Raw genomic sequence first — 14,621 nt, 5'->3', positions numbered from 1 at the left:
AAACATGTGTGTATACAAGAGGGAAAACAGAATATAAGGCAATAATAGAGTTTGTACAATGTTAACAAGCTTGAAAGTCAGTGTTTGGTCCGAACACATTTATTCTTCAACACAGCCTAAACCCTCTTAGCTTTTTTGTAATTTCTTTTAGAAGTAGTCAGGAATAGTTCTCCAGGCTTCTTGAAGGACATTCCAAAGCTCATTTTTAGATGTTGGCTGCCTTTTGTTCTGTTCTCTGTCAAGATGATCCCACATTGCTTCAATAATGTTGAGGTCTGGCCTCTGAGGAAGCTTCATCATTCCATGAGACCTGTTGTCACTGATTTTCAGTCCACTTCTTGAGTTATTTGGCATACCTCAGCCTTTTCTTCTTGTTTCCCTTCTTTATGAAAAGCTTCTTGACAGCCAACCTTCCATGGAGACCATTTCTGATGAGGTTTCAGTGAACAGCAGATGGAAAGTTTGTATGCATCTTTCAGGTCCTGTGTCAGGTCTTTTCAGGATTATTTCCTATTTCTTAAAGACATCATTTTCAGGTACTCTTCATCTGCTGAGATATATTTTTTTTAGACCTGTCACTTCTAATTTTGTCCTCTACGTGCCCAGTTTCCTTGAATTATCTTGACAAAAGCATACCATGCTGAGATATGAACAGTTATAGGCTAAGAGCTAACACAGGTAATCATCTGGTTTGTACAAAATACTATTTCATGTCTGCCAAACTGTTAACATTTTTCATAGTTACACCTAAAGAAACTATCACACATTAGTTTCTTTTCAATAGGCTGCTAAAAACAACTATAAGCAGTAACTACAGATAACATTTTATAGATGGCTCTTTGCTAAGCTGTTTGTTATGTTTAGACACAACACGGTTTCATCCCTCACCTTAGTTGTCTTTTTATACTTGAAAGGTTCATAGGCCAGTGTAAAGCAGCTTAACAAAAACAAATACAGATTCCTTGAAAAATGGTCAGGCACAAGGACTGGCCTGAAACTGATTGAGAGAGCAGCCAATGTCCAAAGACAAACTTTGAACGACTGTCAGAAAGCCTGCAGAACTTTGTCCTTCACTCATTTGGCAAAGGCTGGAAATGACAAAATGTGTGAGCATGATATCCTGTTTTAAGCCAATGACTACGTTAGCTGTTCCAGTATGTATCTATGTATTTATATATTTCATGGGGAACTGAGTCTGCTGCTTGTGACACACTTTGTGGATGATGCATGTGCTGCTACAGTCCCTGAGGATTTTTTTTTGCAGGTGCAGAGGTTTAAAGACACAGCCTCCCGGGGGGATTTAAAATCCTTTAATCCAGTCATCTCTCTGTCCCGTATTATTACATATATGTTCCATTTCTTTCAGGAGGGCTGCCCCCAGATAGGACAACTTCAAACCCCGCACCTGTCCCCCACCACACCACCCTCCCCCTGCACAAACTTTCCTTCAAGGGGGAGACGAGGGTACCTTCAAAAACTGAATTTACAAATGGGTTGATTAATTAAGCTATTAATTAATGAATTAGCTTGATAGGGGTTCACAGTCATCACTAAGGAAAGTGATACACATTTGAAACCTTTTGATAACCTGACTTCACAAGCCTCCTGAGACTATAAATAATAAAAGCCTATATGTCATGATTCATGGCTGAAGCAGATGAAGGCAAAGGACCCACCCGTATGCCTGACTCAAAAGCAGAAGAAAGGTAGGTGAAGAAAAGAATGTTGGTTTTTTTTGGTCAACTAGCCAAAAGTTGTGCCAGGGCAGGAAAAGCTCTGTGCAATTATAAAGAAACAAGAATATAAAACTCCAAGCAATGACAAGGATTTGACAATGAACAAAAAAAAATTGAGTATTTATATTGAGGGAGCAAACAACTAACAAAAGACGTGGTGATTAAAATGAATTAATGCAGGTGTAGAAAAAAGAAAAAAAAAGAACAAGGGACTTTACTGAAAACACAAGGACTCGGGCTCTACTATATAGAACAGGAAGTAGGACAAACTACAGTATTAACTAAGCCACAAAAAGAACTAGAAATTGAAACAACAAAATACATCACCAAAAACACAAACCAACACAGTATAAAGCAGAAGAAATATATAAGAGAAAAAGTAAATGTTTTCTTCGCTCTCTCTCAGTTCAGAACATTATTAAGAGACTGGAGTTCACATGAACAACTCCCCCAGGGTCATATTTCTTTATACCCTTCAACATGACCATGGTTTGGGTGAAAATTCAATTATTTTACAACACAACCATTAAGTTCATGGACGCCATTTTTACACTTCTGGTACAGTTCATCTAGCACAATAGATGACTTGTTCTATGAAGGTAATCATTAAAGGTAACCTTTACCTGCCTGAACAGACAACGTTAGGTCATGTTTTTGGGAGGTGGACAGTCTCCACAGGGATTGATTTATGCCAAGTTGAACTCTGAGAGCTGTTCCTGCGAATGTAAGTCTGAACAAGCCTGATGCACTTTAGAAACAGGTCCTATGGACTGACAAAATTAAGTTTTTGGCTGAAAAAGGCTAAACTATGTTCAGTTGAAAAAGGGTGCTGATTTTTGTGAAAACAAGAAACCTCCTCGACGAAAGACCTGAAAAGATATTCTGACCATCAGTGTGAAATAGTGAAGCACAGCTCTTTTTGAATTGTTGCTGCAAAATTCAACCAAAATGAAATCACCCTAAAACACTATTACCTGGAAACAAGACTTAACTTACAAAAACTGATTCAAATTTGTTATTTCCCTCTTTATGCTTTAGGAATAAACAAAACCACTTTCATTTTGTCAACTTGCTCCTGAGCTTTGGTACCCATGCAACAGTGGAACCTTTGTTTTATTGCAAAACCAAAAGATTATGTTGGAGTTATTAGCTATTTGCCAATGGACTAATGTTTAACCACTGCAAATGTGTAAGCACATCAGAAAAAAACAGACTTGGTATGCAGGTCACAAATTTTTATTTATAGTGTAAACACAATGAAGAAAGATTACAAAAAGATGAGAGGAAGTTTAATGAGATATTACTTTAACGATGATCTCATAAGCCTGGCACTGACCTCAGTGAAAGATCTAATGCTTTCAAAATTCAATACTGTCCCCTGTTAGTTCAACACTCACCATATTAGTTAACTTTTGATTAGGAGCTCTGCATCTGGTATTTCTGGCAGTCGATCAGTCCACTGCATTCATGCTCTCCGTTGGGTCGGTTCAGACCGGCTCCAGTTTCATCACCCTCAGCCGCAGTAGCTTAACAGATTGTGTTATCGAATCTTTTGGATTGTGAAACTTGTGTTTCAATGTGTTGCTTTATGTTCTAGCCTGGCCTCACACCACAGCCTTAGTTTCGAAAACAAACTCATAACTCAGTGGTCTTTTGTTTGGATTAGGGACAGCAGACATTATGTTCTGATCAGATGCTCCAAATGAGATGTCAGGATTTCTGTCATCAGAGCAGCAGATGCAGCCATGTGCATTGACAATGCAGCTTTGTTATATCTTTGGTCAGGACAATATGGGCAGTTTCAGAAAAGGGTATTATAAGTCCATTGGGACACATTGTTACTACATAGTTAATGAGTTTTTGGTAATCTGTGCACAGATTAGTGGAGCAATCAGACTCTGTCCAAATGTTACATTTTAAAAGACTCAGCCTGAGGTCACTTTTCTACTGTCCTCGTTTTTCAAGGTTTATCTAAGGGACAGACAGATGTCTAAATTAATAAAATCCTGTTGCCTTCATTGACTTTAAGAAATTACCTTTTAGACTTGCAGTAGCTTGTAAGGGATAACTGTAGGCTATCTTTGGTAGCTGTAGGCCAAAAATATACAGTAGTTATATTTGGTTCAGTATTACAAAACACATATTTGTCTACCTATTTGCGTGTTGATTGATAGATAGAAGAAGAAGTCCTCAAATGTGCGGAGCTGGTCTGACTAAAGAAGCCCAGAGCTATTTTTCTTATCATTATTCTAGTTTGACAGCATCTGACTCTTTGTGCCAACAATCAGCAGCAGTTGTGGACTCCCCCTTGTTGCACTCTGCCTGTTGCACTCAGACTAAACAGGAGATGTTTAGGAGAATTGAAAATTGTTTTCTGGTCGCAGTTTCCTCAGGATGGTGGGGGTGAATTTGGAGCCATGCAGAATAATTACACTGTACTACTATGCAGCCAAATCTGCAAAAACATGACTGTAATAAGGGTCATCAGAGAAACCATCCTGTGTGCTAAAAACAAAATTCGTCATGAGAAGTGTTTAGAACAACTCTCTGCTGCTGAGCACAGGGGTGGACTGATAAAGTTGTTGTGGTTGCTGCAGCCAGTGATACAAGGAATCTAACCGATAGAGGACAGAAAAGGCTCAATTGAAGACCATCAATTTCTGCAAACAAACACACGGTTAAAAAGCTGAAAAGGTAAAAAAAAAGGAGACAAGGCAATTGTCCTTCATTCACCATAAAATGACCAACATTAAGAACCTCAAGCTGAAAAAGTTTTATCTGGCCACAAAAAGCATCTACAAGCTGGATTTTGACTGAAATAATAATGGATTGTTGCTGGATCACGATGGCTTAGTTAAACTTTATCTCAATTTGCCAGTTGCACTAGCACATTTCGACCAGACGAACAAAAGTGAGAGGACCGAATGAGAGTCCATTGTAGGCCTACCATTAAAAGACAACATTTCCCATGTTCCCATTCTGTTTCCTTATCACACAAAAGCCGAAATAAGTAAACTAATACAAGGGGAGGTTAGTTTCTGTCAGCTACGGGTTTGAAATCCCAACAGAGAACTGATTCCACAAACTTTGAGCTTTCACTTCAAATAATTGAGCAGCAAGGGCGCTAACTTTTTGTCATATAAGACTTGCAGAACGTTTGAAGGGAGCGTGCTCGTTAGGACATTCCTCCGAGGATTGCAAGGGGGGTTAACCGAGATTAGTCCCTTTATGCTTTTTCACGTGAAAGAGCCTTTAAAAGGGGATAGTTGAGCAGAGTCGGTGGCTCGATACGCAGCGAGGAAAAAGACTTGTGTTTTGTGCAGAGTTTAATTTGTACATCCAAACATGGGAGCATATACTTTACCGGAGGGATTCACAGACTTTGACATGTTTACATTCGGCTCTGCACTTCTTGTTGGGGGTAAGTGGGCCTTGCAGCACAGGACGGACCCGATTGTGCAGAATTTAAAGAGACAGTTCATTTCTGAAAGTGAAAGTCCAGCTTCTAAAACTTCTATAAAACGTCAAACAACGCGTTCATGTCTGTTTTATTGGGTGGATGGGTGTAATGTTTGACATGTGCAGTGCAGTACGGCTACAACAACATTCTAAATACAGTTGTTTGCATGTTTTGTGTTCCATAGAGTTTGGGATTAGTTCTTGATTATAAAACTGTGGTAACAGTGGTGTCATTTAAAAAAAAAAAAAAAAAAAAGCAGACTTGTAATGAGAGGTGTGAAGGAAAATCTGTCACCTGTATTCACTTTCAGGCCTGCTGGGATTCTTCCTCAATGGCATCAGCATCTTGGCTTTCCTCACTGTCAAGGAGATGCGAACTCCCAGTAACTTCTTTGTGTTCAATCTCGCTTTGGCCGACCTCAGTTTGAATATAAACGGGCTCACAGCTGCCTATGCAAGCTATCTCAGGTATCAAACAGAAGACATACACTTTTTAAAGTTACTTTCCATCTGCAGGCACTGTTTATCATGTACAGGAAGGCTGCTGTGATTCTTTGTTGCATTCTTTAGAAAATTTGGTCCACTATTTGAGCATTTCCTGCTAAAGCTAAGTGAGCTTCTAGGTTTCATAATTCAGTCCAATATTCAGAAGGAAAGTCTTGCAAGCAAATCTGTTTTGAAGTTATCAAACAAGGTAAAACAATGGCTTACTTGGTTTTCCAGGGCAGGTTTTGCTCAAGTGGTGTATAAAACAAACACACCCGCACCGTTTTGGTGTTTCGTCTTAAAAACTGTTTCTTTATTTTGGTAATAGAATTAACCAGATTTGTTGCATAATGACGGAACATGGCGACAAATAATCAGGCTTGAACATTAGGTTTTGTTTTAAAGATCCCCCCACCGATCAGATAGAGCAGCAGAAATGCTGCAGCCATTCACAGCATGAGAAAAACAGGTCTATTTCAACATTAAAGCATGTGTACTTCTTATAGTTAATGAACATGAAATAGGTTATTTAACAGCTAACAATTTAGGCCACCTGTGATGCAGAGTTGTGAGTGGGTTTTGTTTGTCACCAGCCAAAAACAAAGCGGTGGGTTAATCCAAAGTGGCGGCTGAGATATCCTCCTGCTGCTCTGTGTGTGTATTAAATGAATGCAGTAAGCTGGAGCTTGACACAAGTTTCTTTGTCGTCTCTAGGGTTTGGCCCTTTGGTCAAGATGGGTGTGCCTATCACGGTTTCCAGGGGATGATATCAGTGCTGGCCTCCATCAGTTTCATGGCTGCACTCGCATGGGACAGATATCACCAGTACTGCACCAGTGAGTAAAAGAAACGACCACAGCTGCATCAGAAAGTGCATTTCAGCTGAAGTTTCTGCCTAGGCAGATGCATCAGTAAAACATGACGACAAAAACATTCACTGTTTGTCCCACACAAAGCCATCTGGCGTATCCTCAAACTCTGCACAACCAGATATTTCTTCCGATCCAGTTTCTTGACCGGGTCAACCAAACCTCAGCTGACAATGAATTTATCAGCAGAATTTATGATTCCAGATATTTGCTCCACTTCTTCCAGATTGGGCACTTTTGCTCATTCTCCTTTGTCACACACAGCAAAAAGAGCTCACTTCAGTCATATATGAATGCATTTTCAAAGTAAGCCTATGTTGTTTAGACTGTCTAACAAATATCTGGAACCAGAACCTCGATACTACTATGTCAGGGGAGCGGAGAGCATGCACAGCATATTAGACCACGTAATTCCCTCCTTTTTATGTGCATGCTGCAGTCAAATTGAGTGCAAGAATAGAAGAGGTTCATATTGTGTACAGACTGCTTTTCTTCTTAGTGCAAGACTAGCTAAAGTACAGTACAATTGTCTTTATATGACACTTAAAATGTCCCTCAAAAAAAACAACCAGCTGTTTAACTGTCCTTATTTGTTTGTTAGAGACATAGAGATTAAAAATGCTGAGATTTAAATCTGGTCCTCAAAGAAGATGGTCAAGAAATAACGTTTCAGGTGAAATATGTTGAAATAATCTTTTTTTTTTTTCCGAAAAAAGAATGATAAGCAAGTCTAATATTAAAGTATTTTCCCTTTTTTGTGTGAGCCAGCTTTGCTATACTAATCATATTGCTTCAATAAACTAGAAATGTTTATGGATAACTTGCAGAATTTTTCTTTTCCAGGCTAGACCTTCAGTGCACAGTCACTGTAGGGTTGTTTGTGTAATGTCAGTGTTCTAACATCTACAGCCAAGATGCATCCTTTATTGTAGATTTTAGAGTCACAGTTAGTTACATGTTCAAAGTAGATGCAGTTTAAAAGTGAACAGGAATGACTAAAATCTAGTAATCTGCGTCTAAAAATGATAAAATATGTGATACAGGGACATGAAGGGAACGACCAGTGGTCCCTTTGGCCCCCACTTCTGCCATTGTTGGCATTAACATAAGTTAATTCTGTGCTAATCCCACCCAGTCATGCAACAACATTGTATTTACCATTCTTCTTGCAAGGAGGCTTTAAATGGACACCCATCATGAGATTCTGCAGCATACTTGGCCTGAAATTATTAGGTTCTTCTTGAGCGATTTCCTAAAGATTGTGAATAAACTGCCAACATTTCTTTAGAATGTATTGACTCCCTGGAGGACGGTGAAGGAACACAACTTTTGTTTAACAACCATCAGCTTGACAGACAGACATTAGTTTGAATATTCAGGATGTTAAGCTGTCTATATCTCCATGTTCTGCTCAAGTGTACTAAGAGTCTGTTAATGAAGTTTCATTGATATTTGACGTGTATTCATGGTAAAGTGTAGTAAAACCATCTAATTTATTTACTTGGATTCAGAAATGGTGTTATTCCTTAAACAGTGATTAATCTGCAGCGAGTTGGTCCACAAACAGCTCTCCAAAACTAACAATTAGTCACATGTCAGAGGGAAAAGTTAAACATACACAGAATGAACATCTCTGACAGACAGGCAGCACCGCCTTAGGTTAAAAAAGTGTTTCTTAAACATGATTCAGGGTGCTAAAACGAAGTTTGCTGCAAAGTTTAAGAGCCTGTTAGCAGAATGAAAGCAATATTTCAAATAATGGTTTGTCCATAGTGGCATGCTGTAACACCAGCCAGATGGCAGCAAGATCAGTTCACTCGGAAAGATGTGGTTGTGTTAATTGTATATCTTTTTCACACTCGCTCCTTAGTTTGAGATTTTATTGCTCTGACAAACTTAGGTAAAATAAATTTAAGATATCATTAGCTACAACTAAACTAAGACGTTTAAATTTCTCCTAATGTGATAATCAAATATGTACTTGTATCCAAACTGACTCCATGCATGTTTTTATTCTGCAGGACAGAAGCTCTTCTGGAGCACGGCTATAGTGATGACCGCCATCATCTGGGTTCTCTCCATCTTCTGGGCTGCTGTTCCACTCATGGGATGGGGCGTCTATGACTTTGAGCCTATGAAGACATGCTGCACACTGGATTACACTAGAGGGGACAGGTACAAATAAATAAATCTAGGTATTGCACAGAAGCTATGCTCTGAGCTGTATTCAGCACTTTTACAACCATTTACCATATTTCATGTGATTATCCTGTCTTCCAGGGACTTTATGACCTACATGCTAACTCTGGTGCTGCTCTACCTGATGTTCCCAGCTTACGCCATGTTCTCAAATTATGATGCCATCTACAAGCATTTCAAGAAGATCCATAACCACAGGGTAATTCTGCAATTTCCCTCAAAATCCACTGTGCCAGAATGCTAAACAACATCATGTGGTTTGCTGTTTCTAAATTATCAGTGTTGCCTGCAAAAAAAAACAAAAAAAACAATGTTATATTGGAAGTATAGTTTATGGCTTCCTTGCCTGGATTCTGATGAGATAGACACCAGTCTTTGGTCTTTGCATATTTCCATAACTTAGTTTAAAGACGGGGGAAAACTGCCATTCTGCCAGATAGCTCGCATACAGTTAGTGACTGTGCCACACAGGTATAGACAAAATGTGTAGGCGTTAAATTCACCCAAATAACAAAACACATGGGTGTAGTTTGACCATGGGGTTTACCTTCTGGCAGAAAAAGTTGCCAAATCATGCTTACTGGTATGATACGATCTATTTTAACACAAAATTTGATATTTTTTTCTTTTCGTAATGTAGGCTAATAGTTTTGGTGTAAGCAACTTCCTCCGAGCTAGCAGCCAACATGCTAAAAAGTGATGATGTCGTATCGTAATGTAGACATATGTCTTTTACGGTATTTTTTTCATTTTTGGGGCGGCATTTTATTTTAAGCGAGTCAGTCATTTGTTTCAGGACTGTTCTCCCATGTCAAAATTTTTCTGCCAAAAAAAGATTCCTTCTAGTTTTTTTGTACTACATTACTGATTGGTTAAAATTCATAATATAAAGCAAAAAAAGTTCATTACTGTAGCCAGATCATTGTGTTACTAGCCAGGATAGCTGTTACTACACGTTTCCAGTCTTTACACTCAGTTCAATAGTGCCACAACTGTCACACAGATCTCACTGCTGGCAAGTAAGTGAATAAATCCTTTTTAAAGAAACTTATGTTTGATGACAGAAAATCAACTGAGGTAAAGTTAAGGGTTTGTTTGCTGCATTGCCTTTATTTTGTTCTCTAATTTGAATATATTCACTTATAGTATAATTTTTAGACTCCAGCCTTGTGTTGGCTTTGTACTTTTTGTTACAATTACTTTTCGCACTATTGTCACATTATTGTCCCTGGACTTGAGTCTTTGTCATCTGCAAACTTTTTAACCACAGGCCGCCTTTAAGAAGACTTTGACAGCACCTTTTAAGATTTTCCTGTATGATTTCATAGTTTTTCCCAGTGTGAAGAGATGATATTTGGTCATCTTTGCAGCATCACATATAATGATCATATTACCATTTCACAAGTTGCAATAAGACAAGATTCCCCATTATTATTGCTAAACAAGACCACAATTTTTTGTTTTCTGTTCTCAGCTATATATTCACACAAAATCAATTATGCAGCATATAATACATTTAACTCAATTTTCTAGTTCAACACCACTTTGCCCTTGAGGGTGATGCTGATGTGCTGGGGCCCGTACGTCCTCATGTGTATCTACGCCTGCTTCGAGAATGTAAAAGTCATCTCTCCAAAGCTACGAATGGTGAGCACAACATTTCCCTTCATTCAGTCCAGCACGTTGTGAAGAAAATGATTTAAAAAACAAAATCGAGGAGCTCCTTTTATTGTTGAGTTAGTTCATTAGATTATTGCACTTTATCACAAATTGTGTTTTACTTTTGTACTTTTTTACCTTCTTACCTGTTTGTTGTAAACATTTGTCAGTGTGACTCAGTGTTTCATGTCCTGTGAGAGTTTTTTTAATTTTATTTCATTTTTAATTTTTTTTCACAACGTTGTCAACATGTTACTGGAATGAAAGCTAGACTGAAAGCTCAAGTTGAAAATATCATTTAAGTTAGCTAATGGAGATACTTTTCTTTCCAGGTGCTTCCAGTCCTAGCGAAGACGAATCCTTTCTTCAATGCTCTCCTCTACTCATTTGGAAATGAGTTTTACCGTGGCGGTGTTTGGCACTTCCTCACTGGACAGAAGATTGTTGAGCCTGACCTTAAGAAGTCAAAATAAAAGAAAACTCAGCGTGTTCGAGCAAAAATCCAAAACTGTTATCTGCTCTTATGATAGGTACCTCATGCTAACATACTAAGATGTTGTAAAGTAAACATCATTGGGCCTGTACAGTTACTCTTTTCACCCCGTTGAGACGGTAGATGAAACTCAGGACACTCCCTGTCCGAGGCAACCACACATCCTGCTGGATAGATGCATTTAAAACTCTTTCTACAGCAACTTGTATTCCTCCGTCCACATTTAACACTCACAATAAACAAATGCTGCTGCTCGTCTGCTCTGTGCTTTGTTGTCAAGCCCTTCCTAAACCGATTTACAGTGATGTAGAAGAGTGAACAAGCAATTACCAAACAGCTTAAACAATTGTGTTTTTGTTCTGTCGACTGGTTCCAGTGATGTAACTTTTATTTAAGGGGAGGAAGAATTTAGTGTGCTAAGACTCTATTATGCAATTATGCTACACCTGAGGTAAAGTGAGCTTGATTACTATTTCAGGTACAGTGGCTGTTTGTTTATCGATGAGCCTTTACTGTAGAATACATTGGTAGATAATGTGGTATTTGTTTGTAAAATCTCACACAATCTTACCTGCTTAAATTATATTCAGCAGCTTTTTAAACTTCTCTTTTTACACTTTTTATTGTGCAAAAGAAAAGTAGAGCTTTTTCTAGCAAAGAGACATTGTTGACTAACCATTTCTCTCTATACACATGGAGAAGAAAGACCAGAGAAGACTTGCTTAAGGGGTGATATATCAAACTGTAAAGACTTTTAGATTAACTTTAACTAAGATGACAGCAGCGAGGGGGATTTAATCTCTGCTGAAACTGACCTGGCAGCACCATTTAGTTGTGCTTACACGTTTAGGTCCTTTCCATTTATCTCTTTTGATTGCTTTCATGCTGGTCTGTTTATTTTTTTCTTCTAAGTTGGGTGCGGAGAAAGCTGTTGTCTGGGCAGCAAAATAAACCCACTCCAGAAATAACCCACGCAAGAACACAATCTCTGTCACAGTAACCTCAGCAGGTAAAATCCTGCCCACGTCAATGGTGGCTCCATTTAGAAGGAGTCAGCTCTAATGACGAGTCACGCAGTATTAAGGTCCTGAATGTCCACAGCTTAGAAATTCAAACTTAGACAGGAAAGCAGCTCCATCTTCACTGTTATTGCAACTTAGTCATCGATTTAAGAGTCAAAGCAAGTAGTCTAACAATTTTATCTCCCTAGAACGATTGGATGGACAAATAATCTTGGTCTTCAGAGGATGACTCCGACAGACTTTAGTGATCCATTGAACTTTTCGGTGCTTTTCAGTTGTGTGTTTTTAAAACTATTGGATTGAAATTAGGCACAATAATATGACATTTGGGATAGTTGACTTAATTTAGTTTTTGCGGTGACATTCCCATTTGTGTCAACTGAACTTTGAGCCTTACTGCCCTTTAGCCAGTGTTAGCATGCTAACAGCATAGACTACACTTTTGAATATATACCCATATTAACGAGATCATTAAGGTTTAGTCAATTTGTGTATTTTTCTGAAGATCTGTCACAAAATAGGCTGGACGTAAGTTAAAAAGCTGAAGTTGGAAAACAACAATTGCCCCGATGAGAAGCTGACTCTTGAATTTTGTCGCTGAGCTGACTCACTTGAATATCCCTCAAGCACATGAAGAGGCTGCTCATTAGTGGAATTTACATCTTGGGTACAATCACATCCTTCCTCAAATGTGTCGTGCTCCTGTTCTACCTGTGGTCATGAAGGATTTTCTCAGCTGAGACTGAAGGATCCAACAGATTACCATCAAATTCTAAGAAGCAGCAGTCTTTTTTTAACTGGCTGCTGATTGCAAGGCAGTGGGCGTGTGCACCAGTGATCTAATTTTATCAAAGCTGCAGAAGCAAACACTCTCACAGAGGGGAGAATGACATGTCACACAAAGAGCAGGCCTTGTTAAGCTTCCAACACAGTGTACAAAGAAGTAAATATGATTTCAACCCGTCTCATTCAGTAGAGTAGGGGTTTAGACTAATACTTTCCAACAAGGTGAAGTGAGGGTATCTTGACTGTGCTTTGATAGTGTAAACATCTGAAAATAATGGAAATTGGCCACAGTAAAGAAAATGGATAGCTGTAGCTGCACCTTTAGAAATACTGAGCTCCCCAAATGCTAGGCCACTCAGCTGACGAACATTTCAAATTAGCTCACTATATACCTTCACCTCACCTGTTTGTGGTCTACATTAATAGTTTTAACTAGCTACTCCTCTCTCTACAAAATCCAAAAAAATTCACATCAATTCATGTTCAGATTATGCAGTAAAACTGTCAAACTGAAGCAGCAGTGGTGAAAGAACTCATCAGTCAAGTTCTCACCATTACGTCATTTTTGGATTTTATTTAATTTCATGCGGTCCAAATCAACCAGGTATTATTATCTATTTTAAGCATAGGAACATGATGCTCTAATTAAAAAAAAACAAAAAACATATTGCTGCACTGCCAATAGAAGTCAGGCAAAGGTGTACTTAAACAGCAATGCTCTTATTTAATTTTCATTTTACAAAAAGAGTCAAATTCAAATATATTTCAGGATGTTACTTAGTATAATTAGTGTTCTTGCTGAATAATGTAAAACTCTCAGGTTGGCACAGTCTAGGAATGCATCAGTATCAGGGCCAAATTTGCTTCAATGACTTATTACATTTCATTTGAATTTTTCATTTGTTTGTTTCATTACATTTTTAAGACATCACATCCAATTATGTTTAATCAAAGATCCACATTACCACCAGAAGTTTTTATATCAACACTTTTCATTTATCTTATTCTTGTACACTTACAAAATGCTCTCTTGCACACTTTATGTGATTCAAGCCTTTCAAACTTAAGAGCACCACAGTTCTTGCTTAATACATCCCAAAAAAACACTCAACCAGTCTATCTTTGAATATTACAATACACTGAATACTGTCCTTCACTATCCTAATAAACATAAAATGACTGTATGATTTATATTGAACAACCATGAAAAATGACAAAACTGGCTATTGCTGCTTTATTTCAGAATTCTAAAGTTCCCTAACGAAACATTTCAGCAGCTATATTATATTTACCATGAAAACAAAATCAATGCAAAAAACACACATTTTAATTTAAAGATTGTAGCTTTATATAACACTTGATCTGTTAGAGTGCTGCTGAGCTGCAGTGAGAGCGACAAAACTATACAATGCAAAAATAATCATTGGGTCCAGAAGTTAGCTAGAAAACAAATACAGTTTCACCAACTAAATTACTGATCAGTCTGTGCTGATTAGATCAACAAGAGCTGTCCTACATTGAGTGAAACTTAGATAATGAGTTTGTTTACTTATGAGGAAGACAAAGCTGGACCAGGGTGAGATCTACTTAGAAAAGAAACAAAGGTCAGAGTTAATCCATTATACATTGCACATTACAGTTCACGGGTCAGATTATCTCACAAACTGGAAGGAGATATTATGAAAACCATGATCTGAAGCTTGGGTATCTTTTACATAACACTGTTTGCATTTATTCTCAAGTCATTTGGGGGTTTTATTAATATAGAAAATTTAATTTCAGTGCACCGTAGAGTGAGTCAAAGATGTGATATGTGATTTTTCATGTCATCTTGTCCAGGGGATTAGGTCCCGTTTACATCCTTAGACATTTATGCAGCTTTTCACTTGCTCTCATTCATTAGATTCCACTC

The 14,621-nt window shown here is 38.1% G+C and overlaps 1 protein-coding gene across 1 annotated transcript; it reads left to right on the top strand.

Moving 5' to 3' along the window:
• The first annotated feature begins 4,744 nt into the window (after nt 1-4,744).
• Nucleotides 4,745-11,153, top strand: rgrb (retinal G protein coupled receptor b). The gene is made up of 7 exons (XM_075457390.1): nt 4,745-5,157; nt 5,507-5,663; nt 6,396-6,517; nt 8,572-8,725; nt 8,831-8,948; nt 10,283-10,396; nt 10,741-11,153. Exons 1-7 carry the CDS (start codon nt 5,082-5,084, stop codon nt 10,879-10,881), a joined length of 882 nt encoding a protein of 293 aa, XP_075313505.1. The 5' UTR covers nt 4,745-5,081; the 3' UTR covers nt 10,882-11,153.
• Nucleotides 11,154-14,621: the final 3,468 nt, after the last annotated feature.

The sequence above is a fragment of the Odontesthes bonariensis genome, chromosome 23, assembly GCF_027942865.1.
Source record: "Odontesthes bonariensis isolate fOdoBon6 chromosome 23, fOdoBon6.hap1, whole genome shotgun sequence".
Taxonomy (NCBI): Eukaryota; Metazoa; Chordata; class Actinopteri; order Atheriniformes; family Atherinopsidae; genus Odontesthes; species Odontesthes bonariensis.
The sequence above is the reverse complement of the archived record's forward strand: the minus strand, read 5'-3'. Positions and strand labels throughout refer to the sequence as shown.